General features: G+C 43.4%; 1 protein-coding gene across 1 annotated transcript in view; it reads right to left on the reverse strand.

Moving 5' to 3' along the window:
* Positions 1-7,174: 7,174 nt before the first annotated feature.
* LOC134358098 (atypical chemokine receptor 4-like) overlaps positions 7,175-20,175 on the reverse strand; it is a 40,170-nt gene continuing 27,169 nt past the window's right edge. Inside the window, exon 2 of the mRNA XM_063070070.1 lies at positions 7,175-9,007. Within this exon, the coding sequence (XP_062926140.1) occupies positions 7,919-9,001 (1,083 nt within the window). The 5' untranslated portion in view covers positions 9,002-9,007 and the 3' untranslated portion in view covers positions 7,175-7,918. The remainder of the gene's footprint in view (positions 9,008-20,175) is intronic.

The raw sequence follows: 20,175 nt of genomic DNA on the forward strand, positions 1-20,175 counted from the left end.
GATGGTACCTCCTCCTAGAGATGCTGCCTGGCCTGCTGCGTTCACCAGCAACTTTTATGTGTGTTGCTTGAAATTCCAGCATCTGCAGATTTCCTCGTGTTTCCATCGTTACACCGATGGTGTTTAGGGCAGCAATGAAGGTCTCCAACCTCCATCTCTGGTGGTTTCCTCATCATGTCTGTAGCTCAGATTTCACTACTGTTAGTCATGCAAGTTCCGGGAGGAATGCCGTGGCACTCAGATGTAGAAGGATTCTTCATTGCCGTTTCCATAACAATTTTGTTTTACCGGTCAGGGTTGTTAGCCCTGAGCTGAAACCTCCCCCCATCAGATCTGGAGGACCAGTGGACCACTCCACCCTTGGACCTGTTTGGCATTGGTGACCCTACCATGTACCAAACCACAATGCCGTGATGCCAGCCAGCATCGCTCTCTGTGTCACTCCAAACCTCCAAACCTCGACAAGGTTGTGGTCCTCTTGGAGGGAGAGGAATGGTGCAGGAGAGGAATGAGGTGGTGTGCATGGGTTCACTACTTCCTTAGTGTATTAAATAAATCTATCAACCGCTTGAAAATTTCAGCAATTGAGCCATTTTGGGCAGATAATTCCACAGATCACTACACTGTGTGGAGAAATGTCTTTCCTCTCTGTTGTGAATGGCCAAACCCTTATTTTGGACCGTGCTCCTGGCTTTAGATACTGCAAGAAAGGGAATTCCTGCATGTATTGTACATGTAAAGATTTTGTATGTTTTAATGAGGTCACCTCTTGTAAAACAAATTGAAGAGAGCACAGCCAGTCTGCTTTCTTCTCTCCACCTGACAAACTTAATCCAAGCAGTCTGCCTGTTGACTTTGGCAAAAAAAAATCGAAGGACACTAGTCATAAAGAAAAGGAGTTTGTGTTTCACATACAGATTATTTTGTTTCTGGAAATTAGGTCAAAATATGTTTTTTTTTCTGAACTCTAATGTGCTGCAGTAGGTTCCCAGGATATGAAAGAAACCAGCTCACCCCAGTGAGTATAGACACCCCCCAGGGTTGTAGTCTGGAGGAGGAAGCTTGTAGGTCAAAGGTACTGAAATTGAAATTTCCTCCCTGATCCCGGTTTCCATCTTTCAAACGAGGCATTAAAACCACAGTTTCATCTGGTGCCTCAAAGGTGTTAAATCTTCCATTCAAAAGAAGAGTCATAAGCACTCTCTGGAGTTCTCGACCATCGACACCCATGTCATTGCACTGCTGTTCGTGGGAGTTTGCTGTTCCTAATGTTACGATGATGTCTATTCCATTGGCTACACTGGGATGAGCTGACTGAAGCAATGAAAGCTACGATAGAAAAGCGAGATGTTCTTAAGGAGTGATCTGGTCGACGTGTTCAAAATGTTAAGGGGGGGTTGGGTGCTGTGACTGGGGAGAAGGTGTTTCCAGTGCCAGGATGTGTGTTGGTGAAAGAACCAGAGGGGACATGAAAGCAGTTTTCACACAGTGGATTGAGGAGAGAATAATTTTCAGCAGTAACTTTCGAAAAGGAAATTGGACAATAAGTGAAGGTGATATATTTGCAGTGCATTGGTAGGATACTTCGTCCAAGTGGATCTCTCAGACCAAATGGCCTTGTTTACTAGACCAGATTCAAATCTTTACTTTTTGTTTATTGTTTCAGATTGGGCGTAGGGAGAGTGATGTTCTCCTTTCTGCCAGCGGCTGTGGCCCAAGCCAGCTGGAATACTGTCATTGCTAAAGGAACTTTTTTCCAGAAATAAGAGTCAGTTAGACAAGGCATAGATGTCGACAGATCTAATCTGGGCAAATAAGAATCCTGTCTTGTACTCTGTGGTGAAATATCATGGTCAGTACTCTTCAGATGGCTTCAGAATCCATCAGTGAGCCGGGGTAGAGACTGAATCACTGGATCATGGAAGGAATAAGCAGCCAGGCTTCCCTGCCCTGTAGCTCTGCCGAAAACACCAAGAAAGAGTAGGGACACACACAGAATGCTGGTGAACACAGCAGGCCAGGCAGTGTCTCTAGGAAGAGGTACAGTCAATGTTTCAGGCCGAGACCCTTCGTCAGGACTAACTGAAGGAAGAGCTAGTAAGAGATTTGAAAGTGGGAGGGGGAGGGGGAGATCCAAAATGGTAGGAGAAGACAGGAGGGGGAGGAATGGAGCCAAGAGCTGGACAGGTGATTGGCAAAAGGGATACAGGCTGGAGAAGGGAGAGGATCATAGGACGGGAGGCCGAGGGAGAAAGAAAAGGGGAGGGGAGCACCAGAGGATGATGGAGAGCAGGCAAGGAGTGATTGTGAGAGGGACAGAGGGAGATAAAAAGAAAATAATAATAAATAAATAAGTAAATAAATAAATAAGGGATAGGGTAAGAACAGGAGGAGTGCCATTAACGGAAATCAGAGAAATCACATTTAGTTTGATTTCCTGGATGAGACGCAGAATGATGTTTAGACGAGAATTTAAATCCCACCACGGCTGATTGTGAATTTAGTTTCTATTAAAGTTAATTGAAAACAACTTCAAATTTAAGAAAGAAATCGGTCAGTAATGGTAATCATGGAGATACTGAGGTGACGTAAAAAACAAGTTCTCTATTGTCCTTTAGGGAAGGAAAGTGGGCACCATCAGCAATGTGGTTAATTCTTATCAGCTCTCCGACCTGGTTAGCAAGTCACTTGGATCAAGGGCAACTAGGGATGACCAATCACGTTGGCATGGCCAATGATGACCACTTCATGTGAATGAACAGTGATTTGTCAATTAGTGAAGGCAAGGAATAGAGTCAGAAGTAGTTTATTTACAGTATTCTCTTGACCCTGTTCAGATATGGGCTGATCCTCTCCTGGTGTCCCTCTCCATCCAGTGCCTATACTTCCTGATTCACTTAGTGTCCAAAAATATTCAGCAGCTAGGTACAGTATCCAGAGTGACTGATGCTCTCACTACTAAACAGCCCACTGGAAAATGTATAAAGAAGATCACCACTATCAAAAACAGGATGCACCCAGGAGTGAACTGAAGAGAATGTTCAATGTATTAGAAAATCCACTGAGTGTTACTTTACAACTTAAAAGACAAACTCTCAGCTTGCAGTTTAGGAAAACAATGAGATGTATAAATATGTTTGATATATATTTAAAAATATTCATGGAGATTTTGATCATGGCTGTAAATACAGAGATACAGATGAGGCTAAATTTCAATATGCTAGATGCTTAACTATATTTGGTCACCATTTATAGATTACAATATATAGGAACTTATGAAGTAACAAGAGAATAAGTATTTGCTCCACATTGCAGCTGCTGAGTACGCTTCTGTAAAATGATTGAGAACCTTTGGGATAAAGCACAGGCCAGTGCTAGTGTTTGCAATATCATTTTGTGATTTGAAGAGTATTATTTCCATCAGGATACTATTGAGCAACTTGGTGAAACTGTTCACTCCCTATGTAATTCTGCTCAGAGGAGAGGCGGATGTGAACTGCGTTAGATTTCCTCATGGCAGGCAGTGTTACATTTGAATTTATTGGCGCAGACACAATAGACTTGATGAGTTCTGGATTGATACCAAAATGCTGGAAGAACTCCAAGCTGTGAAAGGTCTCCAACCTGAAGTATTAAATAGTTTCTCTTTCTGCAGCTGCTCTGCCAGAACTTTTGGTTCTGTATCAGATTCCAGTATCTGGACTTTTATTTGTTTTCCATTAAGGTTGAATGGTCTCATACAGCACAGGATTTTTCTGTGATTCTGGTTTTTGAGATGGGCGGCTGCATTTCAGAACCCCACTAGACACTTGTATGATAACAGCCTTGATGGGCAAAGCATTTTAACCATGCTAGTCTCATCTTCAGTTTGCACTAAATCAGTAAATACAAGAAATATATATTTCTACACTGTTTGCAATGCTTCACAATAGTTTACAGCTCAATAAGTACAATAGTTTCATAGTGTGGATACTACAGTAACTTGGAAAATAAAGCAGACACTAATGATGCAATGATGATAATCAGTAAATGGAATCTCAGTTCAATGTCCTACTTGAAAAACAATCCACAATGAAATATTCCTCTTGAAAAGATGTGCAAACATCTTGAGCATCTGGACTGAAGCTTGAAATTTCTGGCTTTGAGGAGAAGGGAGGGGAGGCAGAGCAACAGCAAATGCAAGTAGTGAAGAGAGGGAAGAGTAGAGGAAAGGCTACATGGGAAGGCGTTTATGGAAAGGGTACATGCAAGTCCGAAAGGGATGGGTGAAAAGGACCTAAAAGTAGAAGCAAAATGTATGGGAGACAGGATAGAGAAGTTAAGAGAGGTGGATAGCCTTGTAAATGTGGTCACTGGAATAATTTCATGGTTGGAGCTTGTGCAGTTGAAGCACAGAAAACGAACACAGATCTGTAATTAGCCTTCAGAATCAGATTGCTGATTAGCAACTGCAATAAGTTGTTAACTTACATTGGAACTCTGTAAGTTCAATCTGCTTCAGTAGTGATGAGGCAGAGTCAGTTTATTAGGTACAGCCGTCCACCTGCTCATTACTGCTAATATCTCATCAGCCAGCAGCTCAATGCATAAAAGCATGCTGACATGGTCAAGAGTTTCAGTTGTTGTTCAAACCAAACATCAGAATGGGAAGGAATTGATCAAAGTGACTTTGACTGTGGAATGATTGTTGGTGCCAGATGGGGTGGTTCGAGCATCTCAGAGTCTCCTTGGATTTTCATGCACAACAGTCTCTAGAGCAGGGGTCCTCAACCTTTTGCGTGGGCACCAGTGCGCATGTGTGTATGTGCCGATTTTTTTCTATAAATCATTTTTGGCGATTCTGTACGGGGGAGGGGTGTTAATCACGACCGGAATATAGGTGACAAGTGGCTAACACACTCAATTTTGTTTCTAAAAGGGTTTATCTAATGAATTTAATATCAAACACACAGCGCATATTTTCCATTCATGAATATAGGGATAAGTCAATTATCAGGGGAGGACAGGGGAGATTGAAGTAAGTGTTGAATGGACTTCCAGTAGAAGTGGTAGAGGCAGGTTTGATATTATTATTTAAAGAAAAATTGGATAGGTATATGGACAGGAAAGGAATGGAGGGTTATGGGCTGAGTGCAGGTTGGTGGGACTAGGTGAGAATAGCGTTCGGCACGGACTAGAAGGGCAGAGATGCTTCCGTGCTGTAATTGTTATATGGTTATCTAAGTCACTTATAAGTCAATAGCATCATAACATTTTAAGTAACATTTGGATATTAAACACACAGCACATATTTTCCCCGTATGAACATATAAAATCATTGCAACACACCAATATCGCTGAATCAGTGGGAGCCCTGGGCTTGTTCCCTGCAAACAACACGGTCCTATCGAGGGGTGATGGGAGACAGCGATACTCGAAGGGGGTTCCTTATGTCCAGTCTATTCCGCAGTTTAGTTTTCATTGCATTCATTGCAGAGATATGTTGGGAATGGAGGCAATGTTTTCACTACTTTTGTGGCTATCTCAGGATATTCAGCCTTGACTTTGATCCAGAATGCCGGCAGAGATGTTATATCAAACATACTTTTCAGCTCGCCGTCATTTACAAGCTCGAGGAGTTGATCTCCTTCCCGCGCTGACATGGATGATGCGCGGGTAATGAGCTCAGGTGAGTTCAAGCTCCACAGTGGCCGTGACAGGGAATGAGGAAAGGTGCAGCTGACTCCTATTGTTTCCTCGCGGCCTGGTAGCACATGCTTTGCGGCCCGGTAGTTGGGGACCACTGCTCTAGAGTTTACAGAGAATGGTGTGGGTAAACAAAATAAAAATCCAGTGAGCACCAGTTCTGTGGGCGAAATGCCATGTTAATGAGAGAATTCAAAGGATACTTGCCAGACTGTTTCAAGTTGACAAGGAGGGCAACAATAACCCAAATGACCACACGTTACAACAGTGGTGTGCGGAAGAGCATCTCCGAATGCACAACACATCAAACCTTGAAGTGGATGGGCTACAGCAGCAGAAGACCAAATAAAGTGACTACTGAGTGTACTGTGTAAACCCTTTGTTAGACCACAGCAGGGGCTAGGCAGCGGTCTGGGCCCCACATGGCCCCTGGGGGTAGTGAGTATAGATGCTCAGAATAATACTTAGACAGTTAAGGGTTAATTGTGAATAATGATAATACAACAAGGCTTGAGTTCTTCAGTATTTACAGTGATAATGCAAAAAGGTTGGGGATGGTCTAGGGGAGTGAGACAGGGAGGGGAGGGGCTTGGGATTGGGGTGTGATGTGGGATTGGAGTGTGGTGTGAGATTGGGGTGTGGTGTGGATTGGGGTGTGGTGTGGGATTCGAGTGTGGTGTGAAATTGGAGTGTGGTGTGGGATTAGGGTGTCATTGTGGGATTGGAGTGTGGTGTGAGATTGGGGTGTGGTGTGGATTGGGGTGTGGTGTGGGATTAGGGTGTCATTGTGGGATTGGAGTGTGGTGTGGATTGGGGTGTGGTGTGGGATTAGGGTGTCATTGTGGGATTGGAGTGTGGTGTGAGATTGGGGTGTGGTGTGGATTGGGGTGTGGTGTGGGATTAGGGTGTCATTGTGGGATTGGAGTGTGGTGTGGATTGGGGTGTGGTGTGGGATTAGGGTGTCATTGTGGGATTGGAGTGTGGTGTGAGATTGGGGTGTGGTGTGGATTGGGGTGTGGTGTGGGATTAGGGTGTCATTGTGGGATTGGAGTGTGGTGTGGGATTGGGGTGTGGTGTGGGATTGGGGTGTGATGTGGGATTGGAGTGTGGTGTGAGATTGGGGTGTGGTGTGGATTGGGGTGTGGTGTGGGATTAGGGTGTCATTGTGGGATTGGAGTGTGGTGTGAGATTGGGGTGTGGTGTGGGATTGGGGTGTGGTGTGAGATTGGGGTGTGGTGTGGGATTGGGGTGTGGTGTGGGATTCGAGTGTGGTGTGAAATTGGAGTGTGGTGTGGGATTGGGGTGTGGTGTGGGATTGGGGAGTGATGTGGGATTGGGATGTGGGATTGGAGTGTGGTGTGAGATTGGGGTGTGGTGTGGGATTGGGGTGTGGTGTGAGATTGGGGTGTGGTGTGGGATTGGGGAGTGATGTGGGATTGGGGTGTGGAATTGGAGTGTGGGATTGGAGTGTGGGATTGGAGAGTGATGTGGGATTGGGGTGTCAGTGTGGGATTGGGGAGTCGGTGTGGGATTGGGGAGTCGGTGTGGAATTGGGAAGTCGGTGTAGAATTGGGGAGTCGGTGTGGGATTGGGGTGTCAGTGCGGGACTGGGGTGTGATGTGGGATTGGGGAGTCGGTGTGGGATTGGGGAGTCGGTGTGGGATTGGGGTGTGAGTGTGGGATTGGGGAGTCGGTATGGGATTGGGGTGTCAGTGTGGGACTGGGGTGTGATGTGGGATTGGGGTGTGGGATTGGGGAGTGATGTGGGATTGGGGTGTGGGATTGGGGAGTGATGTGGGATTGGGGAATCGCTGTGGGATTAGGGTGTCGGTGTGGGACTGGGGTGTGATATGGGATTGGGGAGTCGGTGTGGGACTGAGGTGTGGTGTGGGATTGGGGTGTTGGTGTGGGACTGGGGTGTGATGTGGGATTGGGGAGTGATGTGGGATTAGGATGTGAGATTGGGGTGTGGTGTGGGATTGGGGAGTGGTGTGGGATTGGGGTATGGTGTGGGATTGGGGAGTGGTGTGGGATTGGGGTATGGTGTGGGATTGGGGTGTGGGACTGAGGTGTGGTGTGGGATTGGGGTGCGGTGTGGGATTGTGGAATAGTGTCTACACATTTGAGCTAGTCCTCCTGGGAGTGAGGTCAAGAGGTACCAGAGAGAGGGTAGAAACTCTGGTTCGGAATCCTCGAAGGTTTCCTTTGCCAGAATCTCCACTCAGTTGCATTGCTAGATGGAGAAACTGCTTGTATGCTCTGACTGGGTCAGAGAGTTGAAGGAGCTCTCGAGAGCAATGGTCGTGTCCTGGTTCCGGTGCCAAAATCTGCTCTTCTTGACTGCTTTCAGGACGTAGCCTTTGAATGACGCTCCCATATAGGCGTACAGGATTGGGTTGAGGCAGCTGTGAAACAATGCGATAGTCTCGGTGACCTGTGTGGCGATATCCACCCTCTTACTGATCTCACAGTCCTGGATAAACGCGTGGATCACGTCCAGCAGGCGGCAGAATTTGATGATGTTATATGGCAGCTGAGTTAGGAAGAAGAAACCCACGACTGCCAGGAGCACCCTGAGTGCCCTGTGCTTCCTTCCACCAGCACTCCTGTAAACCACCTTGGCCACAGCGGAATAGCAGTACAGCATAACCAGTGATGGGATTGCGAACACCAGGAGGATGTCAAACACCTGGACTGTCACCCTGGCTGTCTTGGCCTTCTGTGGAGGGAAAAGGAGTCTGCAGAGCTGTCGGTCACCGAACTTCATGGTTGAAGAGAAAATGAAATAGGGAATGCTGAGAACTATAGCCACCAGCCAGACACACAGACAGATGACCTTAGCCTTCCTCCCCATTGTGGCTGGCCTGGTTGTCTGGGAGATGGCAAGATAGCGGTCAACACTGATACAAGCTAAAAACAGCATACTGGCGCAGAAATTCACTTCAAACAGCACTGAGCAGAGCTTACACATGATGTCTCCAAATATCCATCCGTGGATAGAGTAGGCTGTCCAGAAAGGAAGAGTAACCAGCAGCAGCAAATCAGCAATGGCCAGGTTCATGATGTATAAATCTGTCTTGGATTTGATCCTTTTGTAAATGACATAAATGGCTACCACCATAAAGTTCCCAGCAATCCCGGCTATCAGCGTTACTCCATAGAACAGTGGCAGGAAGTATTTTGCAAATTGTCTGACATCATCTTTCTCACACAGGTGATGGTACTGAAAGTAGTCAATGGTGTAATTCCTGTAATCGTGATAAGATCCATTGTCATAGTCGTTCAGAAAATCATCATAGGCTTCTTCATTCGCCATGCTCCCCTTAAAGGAACAAGAGAAAAATCATTATTCAGATAAAACATTTTAAAAAGAGAATAAATATATAATAAAGCATCCATACACATCAGAACATCCTGCAACCAACCAAATACAAGTGCACTGCTGTCAATATTGCTCTGAAGTAGATGCATGGCAAGATCCCATTAATCATAATTTGTAGTGGCTGTTGCTGAGAGAAAGACATTGGCTCAGACAATGGGAGGGCTTTTCTGCTTTTCATTCTCCTTTAAAGTTCATTTCTAGCACTAAATAGGAAATGGTGCCTCAACTTAATCTCTCACTTTCCACAGCTGGCTCCCCTGACAGTGCCCCCTCGGCCAGCCTCACACATGAATGGCCTAAATTCTGATTTGACTTTCATTACTGACTAATGTGGAATCCCATTTTGTATTATTTTCAAAGATTAACAGTACGCGGAGTTTTCAGATAATCAGAGGTTGATTCTTGGGCCTGTCCTCTCATTCCCTCACATCTCCATCCACTAAACACTAACCTGATCCCTAATTCCCCTCTCTGTCCCCAAAACCATTCCCACAAACCTAAAAACCTGAAAGTACAACTAAGTGTGAGCTGTGACCTCAATGGAGACGGTAGCTTGGTGCCATCTTCACCGGAAAAGTTTACACGTTTTCAAAACCTATCCTTATGCTTGCGTTTTGGAGCTGGATTATAAATTGAAAATTACTGTGATTGGTAATTTTTGGTGCAGTGGTAGTAGGAGAATCCACTTCAAGCAGTGCTTTTCAAACTTTGTGTCAAAGATCACAGCAATGCAAGTTGTGATGGATTCCACTATGTGCCAACGCTGATTGCATTGAATTCAGATAAAGTTGTGCTAAGAAAACTAATGCAGATTTGTTAGTTGATTCTCTCAAAAAGTAAATACCATTTTTTAAAATTTACTGTCTCTATGCTTGTGGTACTGCATGAATAGTCTCCATGAGTTTTTTATGGGCAGCGACAAGTTGAACCTTTCTTGTCTCTAAAATGCCTCTGTAGTGGTCAGTACTCATGCGCCTTATCACCTGATTTGTATTTTCTACATATAGCCTTTTGAGTTACGTCTCAATCCTCCTGCTAGTTCTGTTTTCCACTCTTCCCACCATTCTTAGTGAGAGTCATTGTGAGACCTGACGCATTAACCAGATTTTCCTCACACACATGCTGCTTGACTGGTTGAGTTTTTCCAACATTACTGTTTTAGTTTCTGATTCCAGCACCTATGTTTTCCAGACTACTTGACTCTGTATCCAAGCTCTAAAGCTATCTATAGATTTATAAAATTGAAAAGATTTACAAAAATTTATTTGGATCGCTTAATGAAATGGGAATTATAGTGGAGAACAAATAAATGACAGAATGGTAAAGTTTTTAAATCTTTGCTGGCCACTGGTGAGATGCCAGATGACTAGACAACTGAAAATGTACCTTTATTCACACGAGCTATTTCAGAAAGTTACAGGCCCGTGAGTCCAACATCAGTGGTAGAGAAGTTATTGCAAAACAATGAGGGTCAGAATTAATCTATACTTGATCAAAGGTAATCATCATGGTATTGTTGGGAAGAAGTTCCTGCCTGACCAATCTGAATTGTTCAGAGCATTATCAAAAGGTATTGAAGGGGGCAGTTTGATTGATGTAGTCTACGTGCACCTGAGAGATCTATACAAAGCCCTACATGGGAGACTGGTACAAAAAATAGGGGCTCATGAGATTCATTCAGAGTAAATTGGCTCAGTAATGGTGGAAAGGTGCTTTTGTAATTGGGGATCTATGACCAGTGGTGTATCACAGAAATCGGTGCTGGATCGTTGCCATTATACATATGAATGATTTGGATCTGAATAGAGCGTGTATGATTAGTAAGTTTACAGGTGACAAGAATATTGATCGTGTCATTAACAGCGAGAAGGATAACCTAAGGCTGTCGGGTAGGGGTTCCCAACCTTTTTCATGCCATGGAGCCTTACCATTAACCAAGGTGTCTGTGGAGCCCAGATTGGGAACCCTTGCTAGGATGATATTGATGGTTTGTAAGAAGTGGGCTGAGTAGTGGCAGATGGAGTTTAATCCTGACAGGTGCAAGGAAGGATTAACAAGGGTAGGACATAGTCAATTGGGCCCTAAGGTGTACTGAGGGACAAGTGCTCTTTGTGTAAAAACCAAAGATCTCCTAAATTGGCAGTATAGAACAGATACGGGTCACTTGTCAGTCCTGCCAAAGGGCTTCGGCCTGAAACGTCAACTATACTTTTCTCCATAGACGCTGCCTGGATTGCTGAGTTCCTGCAGTATCTTGTGTGTGCACTTCCCTTCATTAGTCAGGACAAAGAGTTTATGATGCAACTTTATAAAATACTCGATGAGGTCACAGCTGATCTAAGTGTACATTTCTGATTGTCACACAATAACTGCAACTGACAAAGGAAACTCATCAGGAAGCGTGAGACTTTTCAGGTTATGATGGAGGCTGCCGAGGTCAAGTTTGTTTACCTTGGAACAGAGGAGCTGATAGTGCTATACAAAACTATATGAGATGTAGATAGAGCAGATGGTTGGAAACTTTTCTCTCAATAAAAGTATCTAAAACTAGATGATATGGTTTAGAATAAAAGATTAGATGTTTTGAGGGATCTGAAAAGGCTTTTTGGCATCTGGGATACTGCCTGAGGCAAACTCCCACGTCCTTTAAACTTCAAAGGATTCCAAGAAGCTCTGGAATGATTGGGCCTAGTCCTGGAGGGTGGGCGTAGGCTGGGGAGCTGTTTTTAACTGGCATAGTCACAATGAGCTGAGTGGCTTCTTGGTGTAAATTTCTAATTGCTAGTAATGCTCACCAGATTTTTACCACCATCTGAACAAAGACATTTCTGAATTGCCTACTGCATGTCTTGAGATCTCATTAAAAGCATCTGTTCAGTAAATGTGTGGCATCATTTATCCAAAAATCTATTCCCTTTACACAAAAATAAGCTCAAAGTATCTTGAAGGAACCCGCATGGGTAATTAATGCTGTTCCTTGACTTGATTTTTAGTTCACGAGAACTGATAATCAACACAATTTAACTTGCAAGTGTTGAGAACTGTACTGACTCTATATAATTACGGCTCACAGTCTTGCTGTTCAGGTAGATGGGTGATCACGGGCAATGAAAAGCCAGTCACGGTTTGTGCTAATTTAACCTGACAGCAGGTTCATAGAAGCTTCATAGTCTTGGCTGCCCGTGGAGGAGAGAGTTAATTTTCAAAAGGAACAAGGTTCATTATAAAGGCTTTGATTTCTTGCCACAGGTGACATCATCAATATGAAAATTAGTTTGTCAATGAATGGAAGTCCTGATTGTTGCCTCTTTAATCAGGATCTATTCAGTTGTCTGCCCATGGGATAATTTATTTCCTTTGAGATTTACTTAGACCATAAGGCATAGGAACAGAATTACACCACTCAACCCATCAAGTCTGCTCTCCATTTCATCATGGCTGATTTACCATCCCTCTCAACCCCATTCTCCTGCCTTCTCCCTATAACCTTTGATGCTCCGACTAACCAAAAAAACCATCAACCTCTGCTTTAAATATACTTAATGACTTGGCTGCTACAGCCATCTGTGAAAATGAATTCAACAGATTCTCTACACTCTGGCTAAAGAAATTCCTCCTCAACTCTGTTCGAAACGGAAGCCCCTCTATTCTGATCCTCTATCTCGGCCTTTCAATATTTGATAGGTTTCAATGAGAGCCACCCTCATTCATTTAAACTCCAGTGAGTACAGCCATCAAATGCTCCTCATATGTTAGCCCTTTCATTTCTGGAATAAATCTCAAGAAGCTCCCCCGGACCATCTCCAATGCCTAATCTTTTCTGAGATACGGGGCCCAAAATGCTCACAATACTCCAAGTGCAATCTGATCAATGCCTAATAAAACCTCAGCAATACATCCTAACCCTTATACTCTAGTCCTCTTGAAATGAATGTGAACATTGCATTAGCCTTCCTTACCACCAAATCAACCTGCAAATTAACCTTTAGGGTATCCTGCACAAGGATCCCTAAATCCCTTTGTACCTCTGATGTTTTAATTTTCTTGCCATTTAAAAAAATAGTCTTTGCTTTTATTCCTTGTCACAAAGCGCATGATCATACATTTCTCTACACCTCTTTGTCCATTCTCCCAATCTGTCCAAGTCCTTCTGTAGGCTCCCTGCTTCTTCAGCACTGCCTGCCCCTCCACTTACCTTTGTGTTATCTGCAAACTTGGCCAGAAAGCCATCAATTCCATCCTCCAAGTCACTGACGTACCACCATCCCCGTTTCTAATGACATTTGAAATATTTCTGTCAGAGCCCCTGCTATTTCCACAACAATCAACCTTTAAAGCAAATTGTATGCCTTAAGCTCAATGCATTCAGCAAAATTGGTACGTTTCTCATTGGTTATTCCATTTGCTTTAAAATACTGTTCAATTTGCTCAGAACTGTATACAAAATCCAGTTAACTGTTGTGTCAATTTTTCCCAACATTGCCAGTCATTTCTGCATTTTTAATGATAATTTTCACCCAGTCCTCACTGTTCATGATTGCATGAATTCTTTCATTTTCTGTCTTTTTAAAAAACTCAACAGTCTCTGCAGGTGCTAGGCCGCGTTTTCTACTCGCCATTCCTCACAGTTTGAAAATCCTGCTGTGCTTCAGCATGTCAGGTTTATTTTAAAAATACTTCATCACCACTGTTATGTTTTGTAACTTCAAAACATTAAACTAATTTAAGAGAAGACACGAGAGTCTGAAATGTGGGTCTAACGTCATGTTTACTTTAAGTGAAGTATGCACATATCACATGGTAGCATGATGACCTATGCAGTTCACATATCTAGACATATAATCCACAAACAATGCTTAATCAAACTATATATTTACAAGATTACTCAAATATTATTGAAATATTAAATAGACAAGAATAATAGTCTTAGGTCTGATGGACCTAAGTGTTTGAAGGAACTGTAACGTTGTACTGATAGAGTGTAAACTTTGTAAGCTTGTAATCTTTGATTTGTCTTGTGTTGCAGATGTGCCCTGTTCTATAAATCTGTAAATGTGAAGATTATTATTGAAAGAGTGAAAGAACAGATTGTTATATTGTTATTTATAGGAGCTGACTACAGGAATGGTCTCCTGGATTTCCTATATTATAACAGAAACAACTGCAATTGCCAAGTGATTTTAACCAATGGACATTGACCATTCACCTCCTTAAGTGATCATAAAACAACCTTTGAAGATGAAATTTTTAAAATAATTTGAAGACACTCATAACTTATCTGGGTCAAAATGGACCCCCTTTGGTTTTAACAGATCATGTTTAAAACTGCTTGCAAAATAATATATATGTTATTTCCACTTATTTTATGTTTCAGTTGGAATTTGCTTCTTTGAAATTTCTGTAACACTACATGCTTTCCAAAACATAATGACAGAGGAATTCATATCTGTCCCCCATCACTTGTTATTGTGGGATGGAATAGATTGCCCTCTTCTGAAGAATTTTAAAAAGGTCTATATTTGGAATTCATTGGATCATACTTGCAGTCAACAAACAAGGACTGTAGACTTTATGGATTTCCCGTAGCTCCAGGCCAATTTGTCAGCCAAAAGTATGTTTATATCCTTTTGCTCCACATTGCTCCATATTTTCTCGAGGCATCGCCCTGCTCAGAAGTCCTCCTTGTACTTCCTCCCAACTCCTGTAACTGATGAAGATCTCCACCGAGAATCACAGCGTTCGTCTCTCTCAGGCTCGACTTGTGGAGTTGGGAAGGACTTTCTTACTCCCGTTCTCTGCGTTCTGAGGTGAATGATGAGGATGATGTTGAATTTTTCTCAGGTGGGGCAGGAGATTCCTGGGGAATAAATGGGTAGTTAGCTTGGGGGGGTGGTATGCCCCCTTCACCATTTATGTGAGGCTACTGTGAATGGACTCATGGCTCTCATGCTAAATGGTAAATAGGCCTTCCAGACTCTCAGCAGTCGTGGGCCACAAGTCAGTAAGAAGTTCCAATTATCAAGGAAACTCTGAGAACATCCTTGAATTGTTTCTTTGATATCTGATCATCTCTTCCTGTGACAAAGCTCAGAAGATATTTCTGAAGTCGGTTGTTGGCACGTAAACATCATAAACTACCAAATGTACTCAGCTGCATGTAACAGGGCCTCTGAGCTGATGATGTAGGCCTGCGGTATTGGGGAGGGGAGGGGAGGGAGGTTGCTGGCTTTGGTTTAGTTCTTCTGCCAAATATTCCTGAAGATTAGGGCTGCTCCAGCAGGAAGCTTGTTGGAGGCAAAGTATAGCCATGGTGACCAAACAAAAATGTGGAGTTAAACCTGTGCTTGACATCAGTCTAATCTAGAGTTGGAATTGTTGAGGAGTTTAGCATGATTTTGCATTATAAGTCACATCTTACTATTCTATACTTTTAAAATTTGTCCTATTATTGTATCTTTTTTTTAAGATTGCTGCAATTTTCTGCCTTTTTTGTGGGGCTACCCAGCTGGTGATTCCCACTTTTCTTGTTCCTTCCTTTCTTAAACAATGGGGTTACATTTGCTAGCCTCCAATCCACTGAAGCAATATCGGAATTTTAAACACCAGAGCAGCAGCTATCTCTGTAGCGAGCTCGGTCAAAGCTCCTGGATATTGTCCATTGGGATTTACTGCCTTTCAGACTCACCAACTTTTCTCATCCATTTTTTAACTTAACTTATTTCTTTCAGTTCCTTATTCTCACTAGACCGTTAATTTTTAGAAACGTAGAAACATAGAAAATAGGTGCAGGAGTAGGCCATTCGGCCCTTCGAGCCTGCACCGCCATTCAGTACAATCATGGCTGATCATCCAACTCAGAACCCCGCCCCAGCCTTCCCTCCATACCCCCTGACCCCCGTAGCCACAAGGGCCATATCTAACTCCCTCTTAAACATAGCCAATGAACTGGCCTCAACTGTTTCCTGTGGCAGAGAATTCCACAGATTCACCACTCTCTGTGTGAAGAAGTTTTTCCTAATCTCAGTCCTAAAAGGCTTCCCCTTTATCCTCAAACTGTGACCCCTCGTTCTGGACTTCCCCAACATCGGGAACAATCTTCCTCCATCTAGCCTGCCCAATCCCTTTAGGATTTTATACGTTTCAATCAGATCCCCCCTTAATCTTCTAAATTTCAACGAGTACAAGCCCAATTCATCCAGTCTTTCTTCATATGAAAGTCCTGCCATCCCAGGAATCAAACTGGTGAACCTTCTTTGTACTCCCTCTATGGCAAGGATGTCTTTCCTCAGATTAGGGGACCAAAACTGCCCACAATACTCCAGGTGTGGTCTCACCAAGGCCTTGCACAACTGCAGTAGTACCTCCCTGCTCCTGTACTCGAATCCTCTTGCTATAAATGCCAGCATACCATTCGCCTTTTTCACCGCCTGCTGTACCTGCATGCCCACTTTCAATGACTGGTGTATAATGACACCCAGGTCTCGTTGCACCTCCCCTTTTCCTAATCGGCCACCATTCAGATAATAATCTGTTTTCCTATTTTTGCCACCAAAGTGGATAACTTCACATTTATCCACATTAAATTGCATCTGCCATGAATTTGCCCACTCACCCAACCTATCCAAGTCACTCTGCATCCTCTTAGCATCCTCCTCACAGCTAACACTGCCACCCAGCTTCGTGTCATCCGCAAACTTGGAGATGCTGCATTTAATTCCCTCATCCAAGTCATTAATATATATTGTAAACAACTGGGGTCCCAGCACTGAGCCTTGCGGTACCCCACTAGTCACCGCCTGCCATTCTGAAAAGGTCCCGTTTATTCCCACTCTTTGCTTCCTGTCTGCTAACCAATTCTCCATCCACATCAATACCGTGTGCTTTAAGTTTGCACACTAATCTCCTGTGTGGGACCTTGTCAAAAGCCTTTTGAAAATCCAAATATACCACATCCACTGGTTCTCCCCTATCCACTCTACTAGTTACATCCTCAAAAAATTCTATGAGATTCGTCAGACATGATTTTCCTTTCACAAATCCATGCTGACTTTGTCCGATGATTTCACCGCTTTCCAAATGTGCTGTTATCACATCTTTGATAACTGACTCCAGCAGTTTCCCCACCACCGACGTTAGGCTAACCGATCTATAATTCCCCGGTTTCTCTCTCCCTCCTTTTTTAAAAAGTGGAGTTACATTAGCCACCCTCCAATCCTCAGGAACTAGTCCAGAATCTAATGAGTTTTGAAAAATTATCACTAATGCATCCACTATTTCTTGGGCTACTTCCTTAAGCACTCTAGGATGCAGACCATCTGGCCCTGGGGATTTATCTGCCTTCAATCCCTTCAATTTACCTAACACCACTTCCCTACTAACATGTATTTCGCTCAGTTCCTCCATCTCACTGGACCCTCTGTCCCCTACTATTTCTGGAAGATTATTTATGTTCTCCTTAGTGAAGACAGAACCAAAGTAATTATTCAATTGGTCTGCCATGTCCTTGCTCCCCATAATCAATTCACCTGTTTCTGTCTGCAGGGGACCTACATTTGTCTTTACCAGTCTTTTCCTTTTTACATATCTATAAAAGCTTTTACAGTCAGTTTTTATGTTCCCTGCCAGTTTTCTCTCATAATCTTTTTTCCCCTTCCTAATTAAGCCCTTTGTCCTCCTCTGCTGAACTCTGAATTTCTCCCAGTCCTCAGGTGAGCCACTTTCTCTGGCTAATTTGTATGCTTCTTCTTTGGAATTGATACTATCCCTAATTTCTCTTGTCAGCCACGGGTGCACTACCTTCCTTGATTTATTCTTTTGCCAAACTGGGATGAACAATTGTTGTAGTTCATCCATGCAACCTTTAAATGCTTGCCATTGCATATCCACCGTCAATCCTTTAAGTGGCATTTGCCAGTCTATCTTAGCTAATTCACGTCTCATACCTTCAAAGTTACCCCTCTTTAAGTTCAGAACCTTTGTTTCTGAATTAACTATGTCACTCTCCATCTTAATGAAGAATTCCACCATATTATGGTCACTCTTACCCAAGGGGCCTCTCACAACAAGATTGCTAATTAACCCTTCCTCATTGCTCAAAACCCAGTCCAGAATAGCCTGCTCTCTAATTGGTTCCTCGACATGTTGGTTCAAAAAACCATCCCGCATACATTCCAAGAAATCCTCTTCCTCAGCACCTTTACCAATTTGGTTCACCCAAGCTACGTGTAGATTGAAGTCACCCATTATAACTGCTGTTCCTTTATTGCACACATTTCTAATTTCCTGTTTAATACCATCTCCGACCTCACTATTACTGTTAGGTGGCCTGTACACAACTCCCACCAGCGTCTTCTGCCCCTTAGTGTTACGCAGCTCTACCCATATCGATTCCACATCTTCCCGGCTTATGTCCTTACTTTCTATTGCGTTAATCTCTTCTTTAACCAGCAACGCCACCCCACCTCCCCTTCCTTCATGTCTATCCCTCCTGAATATTGAATATCCCTGAACGTTGAGCTCCCATCCTTGGTCACCCTGGAGCCATGTCTCTGTGATCCCAACTATATCATAATCATTAATAACAATCTGCACTTTCAATTCATCCACCTTATTACGAATGCTCCTTGTATTGACACACAAAGCCTTCAGGCGCTCTTTTACAACTCTCTTAGCCTTTATACAATTATGTTGAAAAGTGGCCCTTTTTAATGCTTGCCCTGGATTTGTCGGCCTGCCACTTTTACTCTTCTCCTTAGTACTTTTTGCTTCTACCCTCACTTTACACCCCTTTGTCTCTCTGCACTGGTTCCCATCCCCCTGTTGTGAACTAACCTCCTCACACCTAGCCTCTTTAATTTGATTCCCACCCCCCAACCATTCTAGTTTAAAGTCACCTCAGTAGCCCCCGCTAATCTCCCTGCCAGGATATTGGTCCCCCTAATACTTCTTACTTTTTTGTCACCTCTGACGTCCCCTTGCTTGCCCCTCTCTTGCCAAATGTGGTGAGTTTGGTTGGAAAGTTGTGATGGAAGTTCCTCTTTGTCAAGCTTCAAAAGCTCAGAAGAGAATAGCACACTACAGAACAAAGATATGATGAACAATCCTATTACTCTCACTCCCCTGTATTTTGTTCCATTGTATCTCCACCACAGATTCTTCCCTAGGTACTTATGATGGATGCTAAGTCAGATCATCCAGAGAGTCTGTAGGGACTAACAGAGCATCAAGGCAGATAATAACCAAGAGAGTACAAAAGATGTGTCGCATAGAATTTGATCTTCCCCACAGTGGAGGGGACAGGATATTGGAGATAGTACATTGAATAAATAGGTAAATCTATCTCCAAAGCTGTAAGGAGGAGTTTGCTTGCTGCACCATCTCTGAACCCAGCAAGAGGTAAAAAAATGTGAGCAGCTCAGTAACAACTGTATCAAAGGCCAACTGTCCACTCATCTGGTGTGTGGAGCTGTGTTTTCTATGTAAAAGTCACTTGATGGAAAAGCCTGCGAGCTGCTTCCCCACATACGCAGGAACAAGCTGCTTGCATCAGACTGCCAGGTGCCAACTCTATTTAACTTCTCAGTTCAGTAGACTCCACTCTAAAGTTTATCATCTAGCCTACCATTCAGTCTCACAGAGAGAGAGCTCCAGATCACATTGTTTGTTAGGTTTCAAATTCAAGTTTAATTGTCATTCAACCATACACATGAATATAACCAGACAAAACAGCGTTCTACTGGGGCCAAAAGGTGTAAAACACAAAACCAACTGTCATATACAGCACACAGCACATATAATTACGAAAGTAGAACAGCATAGTTACAAAAAAAATGATAGAAGAATAGCCCAAGTCCTTGAGCGTCATGTCCTGTAGATTGGTGGATCATGGACGTTGACCTGGAGCCATGTTTCTGCAAGAACTATCCTGCAGCAGTCCTCACCTTGCACTAATGCAGCTGCAGATGGATGCAATCCTGCTTATCTTCCACCAAGTGAACATGGGAGGGCAACACCTGGACAAGCCAGCGAGCACTGTGAGGGTCATGTTTTTTGACTTCTCCAGTGCGTTCAACACCATCCGCCCTGCTCTGCTGGGGGAGAAGCTGACA

The sequence above is a fragment of the Mobula hypostoma genome, chromosome 17 (assembly GCF_963921235.1).
Source record: "Mobula hypostoma chromosome 17, sMobHyp1.1, whole genome shotgun sequence".
Taxonomy (NCBI): Eukaryota; Metazoa; Chordata; class Chondrichthyes; order Myliobatiformes; family Myliobatidae; genus Mobula; species Mobula hypostoma.